Below are 18,898 nucleotides of genomic sequence, written 5' to 3' on the forward strand. Positions count from 1 at the left end.
TCATTTGCTCACTTCCTTGGTACTCCCCCCAACTTCTAGAACAACTGTTATTCTTGGTCAGAGGGAGTAAAGGCTACCAACAAGCTTAAGGTGGGTGGTCAAAGGAGCACTGAATGCTGCAGTTTTTCTTAGCTTTGACCAGGCCCGCCGTCCACACGTCCTCACTCTTCTTAAATGCGGTAGATGACAGTTGGCCCGTTAAAGATGTACTCCCTGTACCAAAATAAGCGACGTTTTCGACTCAGAGACTAATTGTTTGACTGTTTTTCTTATTCAAAAATTTATTTAAATGTTCTTTATTTTGTTACGACTTATTCTATCATTAGAGATACTTTAATAATGATTTATTTATTTTATTATTTGCAAAAAAATTGAATAAGACGAATAGTTCAAACAAGAAGTTTAAAAGTAAAAAACGTCACTTATTTTAGAACGAGGGAGTAAGTGGTTCTCCAGAATATTTTAGCATCAATTTTGTGTTCACTGAGATATCAATTTTATTGAACAATTATTAGTATTCAGTGTGCTGTTCCAAGCAACCTGATGCACAGTATTATGTGGTTGAAGCGGAGCACATAGGAATAATACAGACATGTCAGGATGGACTAATAAGTTTTTATTATAACAAGTAGGAGACTCTTCATCACTTAAGTCCTATCTTGATGATCTTACATTAGAATATTACAATGGGGCTCCTCACCACATGCTTGCTAGAGATCCCACTTGAAACTTCCCTGAGCATGCTGAGTTTTGCTAGCATTCCAGCTTAAGCTTACAGTAAATGTTTGGTTCTCCTTGAGCTTGGTGAACTCTAGCTTTGTGGGTGACACTGTGGCCTCAACTTCCTTTGGCATGTCAATCTCAACGGTATAAGATGACATTGCATCTCCAACATTTGTGACTGTCCGATTCACGACAAGTTTTCCTGCACTCGCCCTTGTTGCAATCGAAGGGTAGTTCAGCTCTGCTTCAGCTATTTTTCTTCCTTTGTTGCAAGCGTCCTTCTGATGCGTGATTGTCTCCACTTGTGAATCTGTGTATCCTAGGCCACAGAGATACATGATGTACTGCTCCACGTCGGTGTCGTACACTAGGCCTGGGCTGATAGCTTGGGAAGGGATTAACATGTCCTGGCCCCAATACTGAAATGACTCTCTGGATTGAGTTGCTCATCTAGGATTGGCTGCACTACCGGAGACTGTGTAGTTACCGAGTGCCCAGAAAATTACCGAGTGTCAAAAGTCGGGACACTCGGAAAACATTTATTACCGAGTGCCAACACTCGGAAAACATAAACACCCGGTAGTAGACCTCTTTACCGAGTCCGAACACTCGGTAACCTCAAACACTCGGTAGAACTACAATTTTACCGAAGGGGCGCACTCGGTAAAAAGAGACACTCGGTATTGAGCTGCCACGTCTCCTAGTATACCAACCGTGCGCCAAACGGCGTCACGGCATGACATGTTTGCCGAGTGTAGAAGTATTTGCACTCGGTAATAATAAAGTTTTACCGAGTGTAAGTTCACAACACTCGGTAAACACTATCTTTTACCGAGTGTACTGGCGCAACACTCGGTAAAATTCAACCAAATTTCTTGTTTTTCCCTTCATTCTTTTTCCTCTATCCACATATGATATTTAGTACTCCATTCCAAAATATGGTGTTTATTTCGATTTATTTACTATATTTCACAAAATTTTCATTCTTTATGATAATTAGATACATATCGTGTAAATTTAATTGTAATAATGAAAATCGAACTCGATAAATCACGAGATTGGAAGAATTAACATTGAAGCATACATCTATATTATAGAAAAATTTTCATAACGTTTCGGAAGTATTTTTACATTCGTCGCTGCCGAACCGGTACATCTCCCAAAGAGACACTAAACATTCACAATGACGAATAGGATTTCTATTAAGAGTGAAATTCAACATTATGATTTGAACTTGGAATTTTTTAGATAGTAAATAGATGACATGAAATAGTTCGTGTGAAAGTTTGGTGAATTTTAGGATTAAATTGGCATTTTTTCTTTTTTGTTTTGCATGAAATAATGGATACAGTTACCGAGTGTGACCTGAAACACTCGGTAAAGGTTCCACGGCCCACTTCTACCGGCTGCCATGCTTCTGTTTACCGAGTGCCGTAGATCTGGGCACTCGGTAAACATGTACCAGGCCCACATGTCACTGGGCTGCGGTGCTTCTGTTTACCGAGTGCCGTAGATCTGGGCACTCGGTAAACATGTACCAGGCCGCCAGACTCTGACTCGCCTCGCCCTCCACCCGAGACTCCGACTCGCCCTCCACCCGAGACTCCCGCGACTCGCCCTCCACCCGAGACTCCGACTCGCCTCACGCGCCGCCGCCGTCCACCCACGACTCGCCTTGCCATCTCCCACCTGGCCCTCCACCGGCGACTCGCCTCACGCGCCGCCGCCGTCCACCCGCAACTCGCCTCACGCGCCGCCGCCGTCCACCCGCGACTCGCCTTGCCATCTCCCACCTGGCCCTCCACCCGCGACTCGCCTCACGCGCCGCTGCCGTCCACCCGCAACTCGCCTCACGCGCCGTCCCGTGACTCGCCTCACGCCTCGCCTCCAGCTTCATCCACGGACAGTCGCCCGCCCACCCGCCCGCCGTCAGCCGGACGCCTGGCCGCCCCCGCGTCATCCGCAGGCCGGGAAGAAGGCCGTCCGCCCCAGCGATCATCAGGTCAGTTCAGTTCCAAGACTCCATCTTCTACCTCCTGTCATTGCCAGCAGCCCACGAGGCCGCAGCCGCGTCGGGCAGCATCCACTGCTAGCGGCTAGGCTGGGGCTGGGGCACGCAAGCCTGCGATGGACAGAGGAGATGAGAGCGCGAGGTAGAGCCCGTTACGGATAGTTCCACTCGCTAATTGATCTTCAAACGATTTACAGTTCATGATCTGCCCTTTATTTTCTATGATGATTCCATTCTCGGTTGTCTCCGTGTTAATGTCTATATTTGAATTAACTTTAACCAAGTGTTACATATACAAATGGGAAAAAAAGAGGGGCAGAAATTCATTTCATGCTTGCATTTTGTTAGCAGGGAAAAGAAGGGCAGATCAGCGGGGTGCTGCAAGAAGCTTACACGCCGTTGACGGGGCAGCAGTAGGTGCTCGGTGACGACGGTGCCGCCGCGAACGAGCGGGCCAGCTGGGAGCGGTGGGTGCCGTAGATGCTTTAGGCGGCAGACATTGCTCCTCCTGTCTGGTGAGCTTCACTGGGAAGAGAGTGGTGTTCCTCATCAAGCAGCTCAAGTCCGGCATACTCGTGTCTGGTGAGCATTGCTCCTCCTCGTGGGGCGTTTTAATTTATGTCCTATATACACTTCCATGGTTTGTATCTTTTTAATGAAATAGAGCTGAGAGTGCCAAATATGTCAGGGTATGGCTAACAGATATGATTTCATATATGGATCGTGTAACTTCTGAGAGATTGGGCTTGTTTCAGCTGACCTTGCACTCAGTTTGTGATCAAATATGATTTCAGTTTCAGCAGAAATCTGCACTTTCAATACCATACATACATTAGGGCTTTAATAGTATGAGTGACAATTTTGCATATCAACAAAAATTTCGCAATGCCATAATGTTTTGGACTTCTCACTGTCTGTTCGGTTCGTTCTGTGTGAACTGTGAGAGGTATGATTATGAAGAACTTAGGATGGCTGTAAACAGTTTCATCTGTAGGACTGTAACCCAAAAATTTATATTGTGTTAGAATTCAATTTATGTTACCATTGTTGTGTAGTTGGGGTTTGGCAGGTTTGATCTAGGGGCAGCGTAAGTGCATAGAGTGTGAAATGATGTGGTCAATTCTGAAATAACTGCATGAAGTGGGGGAGTCTGTTGAGAGGACTTTTGAGGCGTTGAGCTTTAGGAAAGGGAGGAGACCACAAAACTAGTTTTATAAACCAGAAAAACAACTGAAATATGGTTTGGTTCACATGATCACTTCCTTCTTGCCAAATGCACATTGTTCAGCGTAGGGTATAATCATATATTAAAATCAAGAAAAAATAACTCACAGAAACTTCCATGAATTGCACAATAGGAGATATACTCTTATTTTTTCTTTCAGAAATATGTAAATTCTGTTTGAGCTTCAGATCATAAATGTTGTATTAATGAATTAGCTACAATCTAAAAATAGATTAGATGTACCCCACAAAACTAGTATTGAATTGTTGGGCTCCTCAAGAACAACCCAACTTTGCATTGAATTGTTGGGCTCCTCCTCACAGAGAGGAAGAACCCTCCAAAAATAGGCGTATGCTGCTTGGTGCAGCGGGCACACGCTATTCTTTAGTAAAAGGCGAAAGAATAGTTCGCTCTGTGCCCACTGGGCACGGCCAGCTTTGCTGATCTGAATTTCATGAGTGAAGGCAAGGAGGGCACGGCCAGCTTGTCATCGGTGATTTGTTTGTGGTAGTGTCATGCCATGTGACCTATAGTGCTGCGATAGAACCTAGCGCCCCTTTGTGTGCTAGCCACATGGTTGTGCTGCTAGGCGCGCGCTGGTGCTCGGGTATATGGTTGAGACACGCTACAAAACCTGCTGATGCTCTACCTCAATCTTCGATAAATCTTGCTAGTGATGGTTGTGGCTACAAAAAAATTGGTTCCATGTATTCCTCCATCTACAAGTGACATAGCGGCCTTTCAACCTTAGGTAAAATCTCATCATCCAATCTAGCAAACATCTTCTATGTGAATCGACCAAGAACATGAATGTCTCTTTATCATCTCATATGGTTTTTCTCTAGCACTACTACTCTATTGCTCTAAACTGCAATATCGTCTATATGTTAGGATGGATGACCGTCAGTGGATGTACACGGGCTATCAGAAGAGGGGTCAATACACAAATGAATGGATTGAGAAGGCCAATGATTTCATGACGAAGGCATTTGCAAACGGACGGCGACATGCCTGGTGTCCCTGTAGGAAGTGTAAGAACAAGGCAATGAAAACATATGAGGAGATGAGTAAAGATCTTGTCAACAATGGATTTGTAGAGAACTATACCCGGTGGACCATGCATGGTGAACGCCATCGTGCGAGAGAAGAGGTCGTGAGACAACGGATCGAGGAGTTTGATTCTGAAGCCGGGGTGGCAGAAATGTTAAATGACCATGACATGGCTTTCGATGAAGGAAGTGCAGAGCAGGAGCCAGAGCAAACTGCAAAGGCGTTTTACGCCATGTTGGATGCGGCACAACAACCCCTTCACGGGCGCACCAATGTTTCTAAACTGGATGCCATTGCACGTCTAATGGCTGTGAAGTCCCAGTTTAGCTGGAGTAGAGAATCCTTCGATCAACTGTTGACAGTAGTTGGCACCCTACTTCCGGATGATCACGTTCTGCCAAAGAACACATATGAGTCAAATAAAATCCTTCGTGCACTCAAGATGTCGTACGAGCAGATACATGCTTGTCCGAACGGATGCATCTTATTCAGGGGAGAACATGCTGACGATAAGTACTGTCCGAAGTGTAAGGCATCTAGGTACATTGAGTTAGAATCTGGTGATGGTCGGAAGACGCAAACAAAAGTCGGCGCAAAGATCCTGAGGTACCTTCCTTTCATACCGAGGATCCAACGGCTTTTCATGAGCGAGGAATCCGCAAAACAGATGACGTGGCACAAAACTGGACGCCGATACACTGACAAGATGATACATCCGTCCGATGGTGAATCATGGAAAAGCTTCGATCGGAAGCATACCGACAAAGCTGATGAGGCTCGTAATGTACGCATTGCACTGGCAACTGATGGGTTCAATCCTTATGGAATGGGTTCTTCACCATACACATGTTGGCCCGTATTCGTCATCCCTCTCAACCTCCCACCTGGCGTCGCCTTTCAACGGCAAAATATTTTCTTGTCACTTATAATTCCAGGACACCCGGGGGCTAATATGAGTGTGTACATGGAGCCTTTGATAGACGATTTGGTCCGTGCATGGGACGAAGGGGTAGTGACATACGACCGATTCACAAAGACAAACTTCAGAATGCATATTTGGTACCATTATTCCATGCATGACTTCCTGGCTTATGGGTTATTTTGTGGCTGGTGTGTTCACACGAAGATGCCATGCCCGATATGCAAGTCAGCTGTGGAGTTCTTTCGGTTGGAGAAGGGGGGCAAGTTTTCTTCGTTTGACAAACATCGACAATTCCTCCCTCTTGACCACCCATTCAGGAGAGACAAGAAGAACTTTCGAAAAGGTGTCACAGTGGAAGACTCTGCACCGGAAATGATGACAGGTGCCCAGGTTCTTGAGATGTTAGATGGTCTTGTGGTCGACAATGAAAAGGGGGGCTTCGTGGGATATGGAAAAGAGCATGCCTGGACACACAAGTCGTGCTTGTGGAAGCTTCCTTACTTTAAGGACCTCCTTCTTCCACATAACATTGATGTAATGCACACTGAAAAGAATTTCGCCGAGGCGGTCCTTCACACAATCATGGACTGGGAAAAGTCAAAGGACAATGTCAAGGCTAGATTGGATCAAGCAACGCTGTGCGATAGACCAAAGCTAAACATGTTGCCTCCCTTACGCGGGAAGTCATGGAAGAAGCCTAAGGCCGACTTCGTCCTAACGAGGGCCCAAAAGAAAGAAGTTCTTCAATGGTTCCAATCGTTGATGTTCCCTGACGGGTATGCAGCGAATTGGAGGAGGGGTGTGAACTTAAGTACCATGCGAATCACAGGGCTGAAGAGTCATGATTACCACATATGGATTGAGCGCCTTCTTCCGGTGATGGTTCGTGGCTATTTCCCTGATCACATCTGGCGAGTGATGGCAGAGTTGAGCATGTTCTTCCGCAAGCTATGTGCTAAGGAGATATCTCGGACCGAGATTGAAGAAATGGAAAGAATGGCCCCGGTGTTGCTCTGCAAGTTGGAGAAGATCTTTCCCCCCGGCTTCTTCAATCCGATGCAACATTTGCTCTTGCACCTACCATATGAGGCAAAAATGGGGGGCCCTGTGCATGCCCGTTGGTGCTATCCAATTGAGCGATGCCTAAAGGTTCTTAGAACAAAATGCAAAAATAAATGCAAAATTGAAGCTTCCTGTGCAGAGGCATCCATTGTGGAGGAGGTGTCATACTTCACAACAAGATACTATGCCGACAACCTTCCTAACGTGCATAATCCACCCCCTCGTTACAATGCTGCCGACAATCAGTCGACCCTCAGCCTTTTCCGAGGGCAACTCGGAAGTGCAAGTGAACCTACCTTGAAGATGTTGAGCCTAGAAGAGTGGCGCTCTATCCAGCTGTATGTGTTGCGGAACCTTGAAGAGGTTGGCCCGTACATTGCGTAAGTTTTACACAAACTTGTTTCTTTTCTTGTCAGTATTTCGCATGCACCCATCCAACCCTCTTGTTAACGGCCGTTACAGCAAATTTGTTCTCCTCTACCATCGTCCATCACGGAGGGAACCCACCGAAGCGGAAGTTGAAACCCTTCTAAGACATGGCGCGGGAGAACGAAATCCCACTTTTATTTGTTGGTTCAAGGAGGAGGTAGTGTTCAATTTCATTTGTTGTTTGTACTTAACTCTCAACTTGACAAATATATAACGAATCATCCTACTTGAACTAGCAGGCCAAAACTGACGTGTCTATGAGTGCCGAGTTGAGGCAAGTTGCCAATGGATTTGAATTTAGGGTCAAGTCATTCTCTGTGTACGATGTCAATGGATATCGCTTTCACACAACTCGGCATGAGCAGCGTCGGCCGAATCGAAGAACCACAAATACCGGTGTTTTCACGCCAGGCACAGATGGGTTGGACTACTATGGAATAATTGAAGAAATATACAAACTCAAGTTTCCTGGTTGTGTACCTCTTCATCCTGTCATATTCAAATGCCATTGGTTTGATCCCAAAGAAGTGATAAAGACCCCTGAGCTTGGGTTAGTCGAAGTTCTAAAGTCATCCGTCTTGTTAGGAGACGACGTGTACATTGTGGCCCAACAGGCCACGCAAGTTTATTATCTCTCATACCCGTGCCAAACCAAAGACCGTCTTAAGGCGTATGATGTTGTGTACAAGGTATCGCCGCATGGTAAAGTACCCGTCCCAAACGATGATGATTATAACATCGATGCAAACACATATGACGGAGAGTTCTTTCAAGAAGAAGGATTAGAAGGGAGTTTTGAGATTGTCTTAGATGTAGATCTCGCAATGGAAGTAGACAATGATACGATCATTGTTGACGGGGATGATGGAGAGGAGGTTCACAACGCGAAGGACTTGTTATTACTTGAGCAACACCATTCAGGCAGTGTCGCTAGTGATGAGACTTTGAGAGACGATCATAATTACGTCGACAATAGCGATGATGAGATTTTTGGCCCACCTATCGATGATCTTGATGATTATTTCTAGTACATGTAAGATCTGTAGTACTTATGGCAATTTTATACATGTATGATACATTTACTTATTTTGCATCTCTTTTATACATGTATGATATATTTACTTATTTTGCATCTCTTTTATACATGTATGATACATTTACTTATTTTGCATCTCTTTTATACATGTATGATACATTTACTTTTGTATATGCGTACTGATAGTTTATTCCTTTTGTTGCAGGTGATTGATGGTGGGCGGTGGAATCAGGAAGCTTAGGTCGGTTATGACCTTACTGGCTGGTGGCGAGGGGTCCAGCCAGGGTGGAGGAGGAGGGCGTGCACAGACTGAGGGTGGAGGGCGTGCCCAGGGAGGAGGAGGAGGACGACGACGAGGGCGTGCCCAGGGAGGTGGAGCCTAGGATGGAGGAGGAGCCCAGGGTGGAGGAGGAGGACGGCGACGACGAGGGCGTCGAGAGCCGACACCTCCTCCACAGGACGACGACCACGAGTTCGTAGCGGCCACGGAGGAGGATGAGGAGGAGGAGGAGACCAGGGAGGAGATAGCGGAGGCGGTGGAGGAGGCACGGAGGGAGGATGCTTCCGAGCGGGTTGAGCGCGAGGAGGATGCCGACTTGGTGGCAGAGGAAAATGGGGTGCCTACGGTTTGGATGCGAGGGTCGTCGCGCCTCCCTAGACTTACCCATACAGAGACGGCCAGTGATTCGACCATCCGGAACTAAGTAAGTAATTTTTGCATGTTAACACTAATTCACAGGTTTTTAAGTTATAACAGAAACTAATATTCAATCTCAATAACTTTGTGCAGGGATTGGGAAATGGTGATCCCAGGGAGTCACTCTCGCCGAGTAAACGGGATCCTGGGTCTTCTGTGCAGGGCAAACTACCCCGGGATGGTGAGGATCGATGGTGTTGTGCAGCCCGCCATGAAGTGGTCCCACTGGCACGCCGCCAGCGATCAGACTGATCGAGCTGGCAGGTGTTATAACAGCAAGGCCGACCGGGTGATGAAAGAGCTGTGGGTACGTGTTCATCGCACTATGCTGATAATAACATCACATTAATTGTATATTACTGACTGTATTTGCTTGTAGGATTACTACACCTTGGCGGAGGGAGTACGTAGGGAGGACGCGGATGACGTGGTGAACAGAGTCTGTGTTCACCGAGTGCAGGACCTCTTCTACGAGACAAAGCTCCTGTGCAGAAGAATTTACCATGCCCGCAGAGGAAACAGAGTCACCAGAGCGCAGGCAGTGCACCTGCCCCTAACTAAGGAGCAATACTTGACGGTAAACATGAGATTACATCGTCTGTGATTAATTGCACTGAAATTGATTTATGATTTGTCATGTGCTCGTGTACGTGCAGGTGCCTCCTGCTTGGTGTGCGGGGATGGACAACTGCTGGGAGGCCATTGTGGACACGTGGTTGAGTGAGGAGTACGAGCAATATCACTGCCGTACGCTCACGTTGCCGTGCGATGATGCAGGGTTCCTCGCACAAACAAGGGCCCACTACCCTCAAGGAATATGCAGCCAGATATGTACGCGGATTTCATTTCGTTGTTGCTACGCTAACTTCTGAATGCATAATATCTTATTGTTGTGCTTCTTCCTGCAGACGCGGTTCCACCCCTGGCCAGGAGTGCGCCTCGTTCAAGGCATATGCCTTGGCACACAAGGGCAAGGCAAAGGACCCCGACCTCGTCTACAACCCGGAGGACCCGCCCGAGGCATACAGTAACCTGAGCGTGCACAGTCGCCTCAGCGAGTACACGGCGATGGCGAGAGAGATCCATGGGCCAGAATTTGATCCGAGCACCGCTGACCTCGAGGGTGACATCGTCATGAGGTTGGGACCAGGTAAGCCACACGGGAGGTACTATATGGGCAACAGCACCATAGACACGGCCAACACTCAGACACTCGCCCAGATTAGAGCCCGGAGCACGAGTTCGAGCCCGGCCATACGCCCACGCTCACAGCCCCAGGTGGTAGCACTCCAGGTTAGTTCTGTTGCATTCGTTGTCCATTCATTTTCTACCCGTTCTTTATTTGCATTCTAACTATGTGATAAATAATTGTAGGCCCAGATTGAAGCCCTGCAGGAGTCACAGCAGGCCTCACAGAGCCAGTTTCAGGCCCTCCAGCTATCGCACCAGGCCGAGTTGGCACAGGAGAGGGCGCGAGTGCAGGCCCAGCTTGAGGCCTTCCAGCAGTCGCAGAAGGCCTGGTACGAGTACATGGCCAGCTTTTCTCTAGAGCATGGGCCAGCCTCCACCGCCTCCGCCGCCGCCGATGATACCGTTGGTGCCTCCACCTCCGCGCGACGGCACTCCTGTGAGTCACTCTTCATCTTGAAAGGCTTTTTCAGTTCAGATTGTGCTACAGTCAACACTATCATGTTAGAACCTAGAAGAGAGTAGGATACATACATGTATAAGTTAGATTATTAGTAATATTGTTCAGACCTTGAAAGGCATCATGTTAGGTTCTACATGAGTACATAGGTGTTTGCCCAATTCATGTTCAGTCTACTCGACCATGTGTGACGATATCTTGCACATAGAGGAGACCTAAACAGCAACTAACTTGATATGTGTTATCTATTATATGCCTATATATTGATGTCACTGTTAACTGGTCTTTCGAAGGAATATTTGAATTTGGCATACTACCTTATGATTAATTGACAAATATGTTTATTTTCTTTTGCTCCCTCATTCCAGGGACCTTCTACAGCTGGATCGAACAACGATCAAGACTTGGACTTGTCTCCGTTTCTCGGTAGGGCTCCGACCATGTGACAGGACCATGTTTCACTTGTTTGTATGTTGAACTTAGAAGTGGGTTGAACTTTGTGGACTTTGGACATGTTGATGGTGTTTGTGGACTTTGCATTGTGCTTGTGACATTTGTTGTAGCTATATGTTGGTTATAATGAGTGGATGTGACATTTGTGGACATATATGTGATATATATTGTCTATCTGTTGGTAACTGTGATATTCTGTTATAATTGTTGTTAATTGTGGCTGGATATGCACTGAAACAAACAAAAAAAAATACTGTGGACAAGTTTTACCGAGTGTTACACTCGGTAATGGTCATGTTTACCGAGTGTTACACTCGGTAAAACAGAGAACAGAACCAAATTGGTTCTGATTCTGTTAATTTTGCCGAGTGGTGCCATTTTTTACCGAGTGCCACGAGCCCACTCGGATATATGTGCCATTTTTTACCGAGTGGAACACTCGGTTAACGAGTTACATGTTTACCGAGTGTTACTGGTACACTCGGTAAACTATATTAGGGAAAAATATTTGCGGAATTGTTTTAATCATGAAAATGGTTATCTGTTTACCGAGTGCTATGTCTAACACTCGGTAAACGACGCCGTTAACGGCGAGCTTGGGGACTGACGACCGTCACGTCGTAGTTGTTTACCGAGTGCCGGCGTAGCACTCGGTAAGATTTATTCTCCGAGTGCCCCGTTAGTTGACACTCGGTAAACTAACTTTACCGAGTCGTTGTTTACCGAGTCATGTTTACCGAGTGTGGCACTCGGTAAACAATTTACCGAGTGTTTCTCCATATTTGCCGAGTGTTTATCACACTCGGTAATTAATCAGTATCCCGTAGTGCTGGTTGTTACCATACACGACATAGGCTGTCATCATGATTGCTGACTTGATCACCGCTGGTGACCAATCTGGATGTGCACTCTTGATAATAACTGCAATGCTACTAAGGTGAGGTGCAGACATTGATGTTCCAGATATGGAGGTGAAACTTGTATCATGTTCACTGCCGCCGGTAGTATTTGGTCCAACTTTGAACGGCCATGCTTCAATGACGTTCACACCGGGTCCAATGACGTCTGGCTTCAAAATGCCAGGGATCCCCCTAGATGAGAATAAGCAACTACAGGAGCTAGAGTGGTTCCCACTGACGTGCCATTGAAAATGATGGAGGCAGTCGGCTTGCTGGATGTGGTGTACTGCCTGACTGCAGCAGCATCTTGAGAGTTAAGAAATGATGCTGGCAGGACATGGGCTGCAGCAAAAGTTGTGTGGCCACCATCCCCAGGTCCCAGTAATATCAACCCAGCAGCACCACCATCCTTGATAGATTGTCCAATTTCGACCTGAGAGCCGTGAAACTCGCAAGCAACAACATTCCCCGTGATGTTTCCAGCAGCAGATTGAAACATCAGGGGCAAAGGAGCAAGGTTAGATGGTTGGTAGTCCGACTTACCAACAAATGAGCGGCCATCGCCTAGCTTCACAATGGCTTCCATTTGCGGGTCCATTGTGCTTGCACCCACCGTCAAGACCCATGGTTCTTCATTGCTTAGTGTGCCAGGAAGTGGACCGAAATTTCCGGCAGAACAACTCACAAATATGCCCTTCTTCATAGCAGAAAAGGTTCCGATGGCAATAATATCTTCATGGAAGGGCTGTGGACGACCACTGAGTGATATGTCAATGTCTCTGTTTACTTGTTTCTTTTGTGGGTGGGATGTCACGAAGTTTTATTTTTGGTGTTCGCAAATAATCCTTGGCTCCAGTTGGTGTCTAGCTATATAGTATCAGCATATAAGTCAATTGCAATTATTAAAGTTGAGAGACACGAAAGGGTTGATTTGGATTAAAAAATGATACTCCATTACAAGGATACCGCGTCGGGAGCATCATGGATTCATATTTCCCAATCCTAGTTCAGCATAGAGGAAGCATAGTTGTTTGGTTGGTAGGTGGGGACACGAATTCTCAGAGCATATATATAGTCCAGGAAAAAGTGCATGGACTGATATGGTGAATAGTCCATCATCCAGCATGCATCAGAGATTTTAACATTTCACATGTAATAATTTGTATGGAAAGAAATATCCTAACGATAGAATAATTTCGTTTCATAAATTGTTTTAAGCATTTTTATTATACATGCAATTAATTAATAACTGTAAAGGGCCAAAAACCTAGACTTCTTTGGAGGCCTTTGCTACCTGGCTCCACCCATCTCTAAAACTACTTATTGGATTTGTCCAAATGAAGCATGTAGCAATCCAAAATTCTTCATTGATTTTCTTCGTCAAATGTGCGGGTAATAAAAAGTTGGAAATCCATTTTTGTAGCACAATTCCAAGAATCTTCCGCTCTGTCAATGATAATGCACTAAAGGTTTTTTGTTTTGTAGAGAACCTTTTCATTTAATAGATGGTTATATTCATGATTTTGGTTGGTACAGTGTCCATCTGTTGTAACATATATTAATTTAATAGTAGGTTATATTCCTGATTTCGTTTGTTCGAGTCCACCTATTGTTGGACATATTAATAGTGACATTGTTTTGGACGAGGGATGGGAGAGTACATTTAGTCAATTGAGAGATAGACATATTGCATATTGATACTCCAGTAATAGTTAGGTTATTAAAAAATTTCACGTGCTGTGGTTTCACTAGTGAATGTATAAAGAACTGGAGCTGGGAGCAGGGCAGTGACAGAGATGTAGCATGACTGTGTGATAGGAGGGGGTGAAGGACAAATATCTTTTGACGCTGTTGATGACAAAACATGTTGCAACAAGAGCATATTGATTTGCAGCTCACAAAGGCGCACCTTGTAGTGTTATTGAAAAAACAGACCTAACCGGATTTAGAAACCAGTCCTTACAAACTAAAACCAATGAGAGCTCGCTTGAGAGGGATGCGGTCAGATCAAGCGCACCTTGGATCATTGCTCTACAGTAGGCAGCCTAGGTGGAGTGCCTTCCACCACCATTGAGATCAAGGAAGAACAGCCAATGGGATATTGGAAACTAAGAGATTTGGTTTTCAGAGGTAATACAAAAGATAAATTGTCCCATTAGAAAGGGATTGGCCTAACTAGTTGTCATGGGTTCAGAACCACAGCAAGCATCATGTTGTTCGTTGGGGGTCGGTGTGTGGATCTCCAGTGGCTCAAACACTCAAAACACTGAGAGGCACAGGTGATTTTATCCTGGATTGGACTTCTGAGCCCTACGTCTTGCATTAGGAATGCCCAATCGAGGGTTCTTACAACGGCGGAATCGAAGGAGAGATTTCATCGCTAGGGGATTGCGTGGGGCTATCCTACGGTATCTAGACTGATGAGTTGGTTGATCATTCAGGGATCTCCCTTCTACACGAGCTCATGCCCCTCTTATATACTAAGGAGGGCATGGTGAAAGGATCAAGATGCCTAAGAGGGGGGGGGGGGGTGAATTAGGCTAATTCTAAATTTCTTGCAATGATTAAACCCTACACTTAGCCCATTTCACCCCCTTGTGCCCAGAAGTGTTTCTATTGTTCTACCGGACAAAAGGGTTGCACCCTAGGTTCCAATCCTACTCCAGCATGACAATTCTAAGAATGTAAAGACATCAATTGAATTGCTCCAATATAAATGCTCAAAGTAATGAGAAGGAGAGGAACGCGGCGATGTTTTTCAGAGGTATCGGAGAGTTGCCACTCCCCACTAGTCCTCGTTGGAGAACCCGCGCAAGGGTGTAGCTCCCCCCTTGACCGTGCATGGATCAATTGCTCTCTACGAGCTGATTCTTCGACACTCCATCGCAGTGAATTGCCCACAACCACTCACACCATGACTTGGGTCATCCACAAGCTCCGCTGGATGATCACCAGGCTTCCAATCACCACCGAGCCGTCTAGGTGATGGCGATCACCAAGAGTAACAAGCACAAACTCTCACTTTACCAAGACAAGCCTAATGAGAAAGATGGATGCACACTTGCTACTCCCTATGCACTAATGAGGTCCTTAATCTTGGATTCTCAAATTTCAATCACCCCACTAGGCTCTTGCTCTCCCTTGCACTCCAAAGGTGTTTCTCAACTGAATGAATGGGCAAGATAACTAAGTTGGACGAGTGGAAGAAGTATTTATACTCCCCACTTCAAAACATACCCATTGGGGTCCAACTCAGCATTTTTGGGGTGGTCGGACGCTCAGGTCAAAGTGACCAGACGCGTTCGGTCAATAGCGAACGGCTACATTGCGTCATCCTATTAGAGGAGGCCATTAGAGAGACAGGACCCACTACAGCGTCCGATCCACCTGGACCTGACGCGTCCGTTCCATAAATTTCCTCTCTGGATGCTTACTATTGTTGACTGGACACGGCAACACATGAGTCCGGTCACTTTCCTCTTTTGCGTCCAGTCAGCTATCTACAACGATACCCTGCTGCAATAGTTGGTCGGTACCTGCGCGTTTGGTTCGGGCAAGGAGCCAGCATTCGATCAAGAAGACTTCCTTGCTGCGCGAGCTATACTGCTGATCGGACGCGGCACCTATGCATCCGGTCCAGCGTCCGGTCAATATCAAAGTCTCCATTCACCTCAAATTCAACCAACTTTTGTGAACGGCATCGACTTCAACTGATCTGTGGTCTGTCCTTGAGCTACCTAGTGCTATGTTTGACAAGTGTGCACCACACCTGATGAGGACATGGCACCTTCGAATACGAACAATGATTATAAGGTGCGCTCGTTCCTACATTTGCATAGTGGCTTTGGTTATAATTCACTTGGTTCCACATGTACATGTCACTATTTGATTGTAGGTTCAAATGTGTTTCATAATGGAAGTTCATCAAAGTTGAACTTTCGGTTCGTCGGCAGCCCGACAGTGCCTCATTGGGAAGGCCATAACTCATCCATCCGGAGTGTGATCGAGGTCAATGAGCACTTGATGGAAAGCTTATTTGATAAGCTTTCAAATAGATCTAGTTCCATCTCAATATCACGTCGGCAAGGCCTCCAAATCAGCAATATATTCTGTTGCTACTTCTGGCGGGAGCTACACTGTCGTCATGGGCTTGTTAGACATCCTTGGGACCCAGGCCCAAGTTGGAGCATGCCCCAAGAAGATGGAGAACACCTAAGAGATGGCCTTGGACGTCCTCCTCCTTGGCCACCACCTTAGGAGGCCAGCAAGGACGTCCAAGCCAAGCCAGAGGCCCAGTCCAATCCGAGTTCGAGTCTGCCTCGGCCATCAGGACTAGTCTGCAATAAAACGGACTCCCAGGACGCATCTGAACTCCGTTTTTGATGATCCACATATGGATGGAAAGATAATTTGATAAGGAAGCCAATCCAAGTAGTTTCACATCAAAAGCTCTTCGTAATCAACGGGAATCGTCGAAACAAGTCAGCATCCAGAATATGTCACGGTGCTGCAACACCTTCTTTTGGGCCGTTGGGCCTTGTAACGTGTTGGGACACCTTTAGGACGTGAAGAGGGATCCTTGGATGTCCCTTAGGCTATATAATCAGTAGCCACCACCTAGTTTAGGGTTTGGGTTTTGTTTTAGATCAATCTGTCATTGAACAGTCTCCGTTATCGGTTTGCAAGACCCCAACTCCGAGTGCTTAATCATTCATCTGCAATTGTCACTTTAATTGAGTTGCTTTTTATCTTGTTCTTGCTTGTGTTCTTCGATTCGCAGCAAGGATTAGCCTTCTTGGCGAGGTCAACCGGATTGTGACACGGTTGATAACCAGAGGAGACGTGGTGCTAAGGTTGCAGGGTTCGGGTCTTTGTGATCTGAAACCGGATCGGTGTGTCGCTCTCCGAACAAATCGTTGTTTATCTTGAACCTGACGGAAGATCGGGATCCCCGTCTACATTAACACCCATGGAGATGAAGTTGAAGCTGTTGAAGGAAGGGTCGACACCAAGTGTGGATGCCACTGAGTACCGTAGTCTCATCGGGAGCCTCAGGTATTTGTGCAATTCTAGACCCGACCTGGCGTATGCAGTGGGTTACCTCAGTCGCTTCATGGAGGCACCACGGCAAGAGCACCTCGCCGCCGTGAGGCGTGTTCTCCGCTACGTGGCAGGCACGGTGCATTCGGGCCTGCACTATCATCTAGGAAGGAAGAATGAAGGCACTCCCAAGCTGCTGGGCTACTCCGATAGTGACCTGGCCGGAGACGTCAACGACTGGAAGAGCACCAGCGGCCTCATCTTCTTCCTTGCCGGTGGGCCGATTGCATGGCAGTCGGCGAAACAAAAGGTGGTTGCGCTGTCGTCCTGCGAGGCGGAATACATCGCGGCTGCTGGAGCTGCGTGCGAGGCAGTTTGGCTGGCACGCTTGCTGGCTGAGCTCGTCGGAGGAGCCGTCCTCGCACCCAAGCTCAAGGTGGACAACAAGTCCGCCATCGCGTTGATGAAGAATCATGTGCACCATGACAGGAGTAAGCATATTGATGTAAAGTTCCACTTCATCCGGGAGTGCTGCGACAGGAAGCTGATCGACGTCGAGTTCATTGGTACTGAACTGCAACTGGGCGATATTCTCACTAAAGCGCTCGGGCGCGTTCGGTTTCAGGAGCTTCGAGGAAAGATCGGCATGTTTGATGTAAATAGTAAGCACAGCAAGAATTGCCACAGACTCTAGTTCGACGAAGCAAAAGGCAGGAAGCCACAGTAGACGAGGACTCTTTGGAAACAGCTGAGCGCCTAGTGGCAAAGAGGAACCTGGAGACATAGACTAGCTCTGGTAAGTGTTTGAATAATTCTATTTTATCGGTCCCAGATGCAGTCTTTTCTTCGAATATTAAAAATGTGAGTATTTCTTTGGGCTCAAATGTAGCAAATGTTTTTAATTCAGTTTCTATTATTAAATGTGGAGAACTAGATAGGATAAATGCATACCAGTGTGTTAAACCCAGTGAGTAGCCATTAGAAGAGTCTGATGAAGAAGAAAATAATGAAATAGAATATCTCACTCTGGACGACTTATGTAGTGGCATTTTCGAAGATTACGTGGACAAAGATGTCAGTCATATTGGAGCTGAATGGCATACAGTGCCAAAAAAGAAGAGGCCTTCAAAGAAAAATAAACTAACTATTCCAGCTTTCTCTCAATCAAAAAAATGGTTTTGCAAATGAAAGCTTTATTTTGGAATAGCACAGGTCATAGAGACTTGGCTAAATATAAATTCCTGAATGATACAAGTAGTGATTATCAGCTAGATTTCATTGCAGTCTTGGAGACTCGTAGAGACGATTTCTCAACTACTGACCTCTACCTCTTTTGTAGTGGTAAAGACTTTTTTTGGAATTGGACTTCTCCAAAAGGACAATCTGGGGGAATCCTTTTAAGAGTTAATCTCCAAGTGTTTGATACTGGGGATGTCACTTTGGGTGAATTCCATATTAGATTTAATATTAAAAATAAGGAGGATGGCATTGAAAGGGTTTTAATTGCTACCTATGGAGCAGCACAAGATGAACTAAAAGCAGCCTTCCTCACTGAAATGGTCCAGCTATGCAATATAGATGATCAGACAGTTTTAACTGGTGGTGATTTTAATATTATTAGAAGGTCATCTAAAAAGAGTAATACCCATTTTAACGATAGGTGGCCGTTACTCTTTAATGCTTGTATTGAAAGCCTTGATTTG

General features: G+C 46.1%; 3 protein-coding genes, 1 non-coding gene and 1 pseudogene across 4 annotated transcripts; 3 read left to right on the top strand and 2 right to left on the bottom strand.

The window, feature by feature from the left end:
• Positions 1 to 673: 673 nt before the first annotated feature.
• On the bottom strand, positions 674 to 13,463 carry LOC136503496 (subtilisin-like protease 3; annotated as a pseudogene).
• On the bottom strand, positions 4,271 to 4,390 carry LOC136506350 (U5 spliceosomal RNA). The gene has a single exon (XR_010771559.1). It is a non-coding gene; the product is annotated as a U5 spliceosomal RNA (small nuclear RNA).
• Positions 6,343 to 8,897, top strand: LOC136502682 (uncharacterized). The gene is made up of 3 exons (XM_066497922.1): positions 6,343 to 7,373; positions 7,456 to 7,579; positions 8,664 to 8,897. The coding sequence occupies exons 1-3, from the start codon at positions 6,469 to 6,471 to the stop codon at positions 8,697 to 8,699; spliced, it is 1,065 nt and encodes a 354-aa protein (XP_066354019.1). The 5' UTR covers positions 6,343 to 6,468; the 3' UTR covers positions 8,700 to 8,897.
• Positions 10,087 to 11,303, top strand: LOC136502788 (uncharacterized). The gene is made up of 3 exons (XM_066498033.1): positions 10,087 to 10,448; positions 10,530 to 10,782; positions 11,172 to 11,303. The coding sequence occupies exons 1-3, from the start codon at positions 10,224 to 10,226 to the stop codon at positions 11,231 to 11,233; spliced, it is 540 nt and encodes a 179-aa protein (XP_066354130.1). The 5' UTR covers positions 10,087 to 10,223; the 3' UTR covers positions 11,234 to 11,303.
• Positions 13,464 to 17,124: 3,661 nt separating the features above from the next.
• Positions 17,125 to 17,889, top strand: LOC136503498 (secreted RxLR effector protein 161-like). Its single transcript, XM_066498559.1, has one exon. The coding sequence runs from the start codon at positions 17,125 to 17,127 to the stop codon at positions 17,887 to 17,889; it is 765 nt and encodes a 254-aa protein (XP_066354656.1).
• Positions 17,890 to 18,898: the final 1,009 nt, after the last annotated feature.

Source organism: Miscanthus floridulus, chromosome 14 (assembly GCF_019320115.1).
Source record: "Miscanthus floridulus cultivar M001 chromosome 14, ASM1932011v1, whole genome shotgun sequence".
Taxonomy (NCBI): domain Eukaryota; kingdom Viridiplantae; phylum Streptophyta; class Magnoliopsida; order Poales; family Poaceae; genus Miscanthus; species Miscanthus floridulus.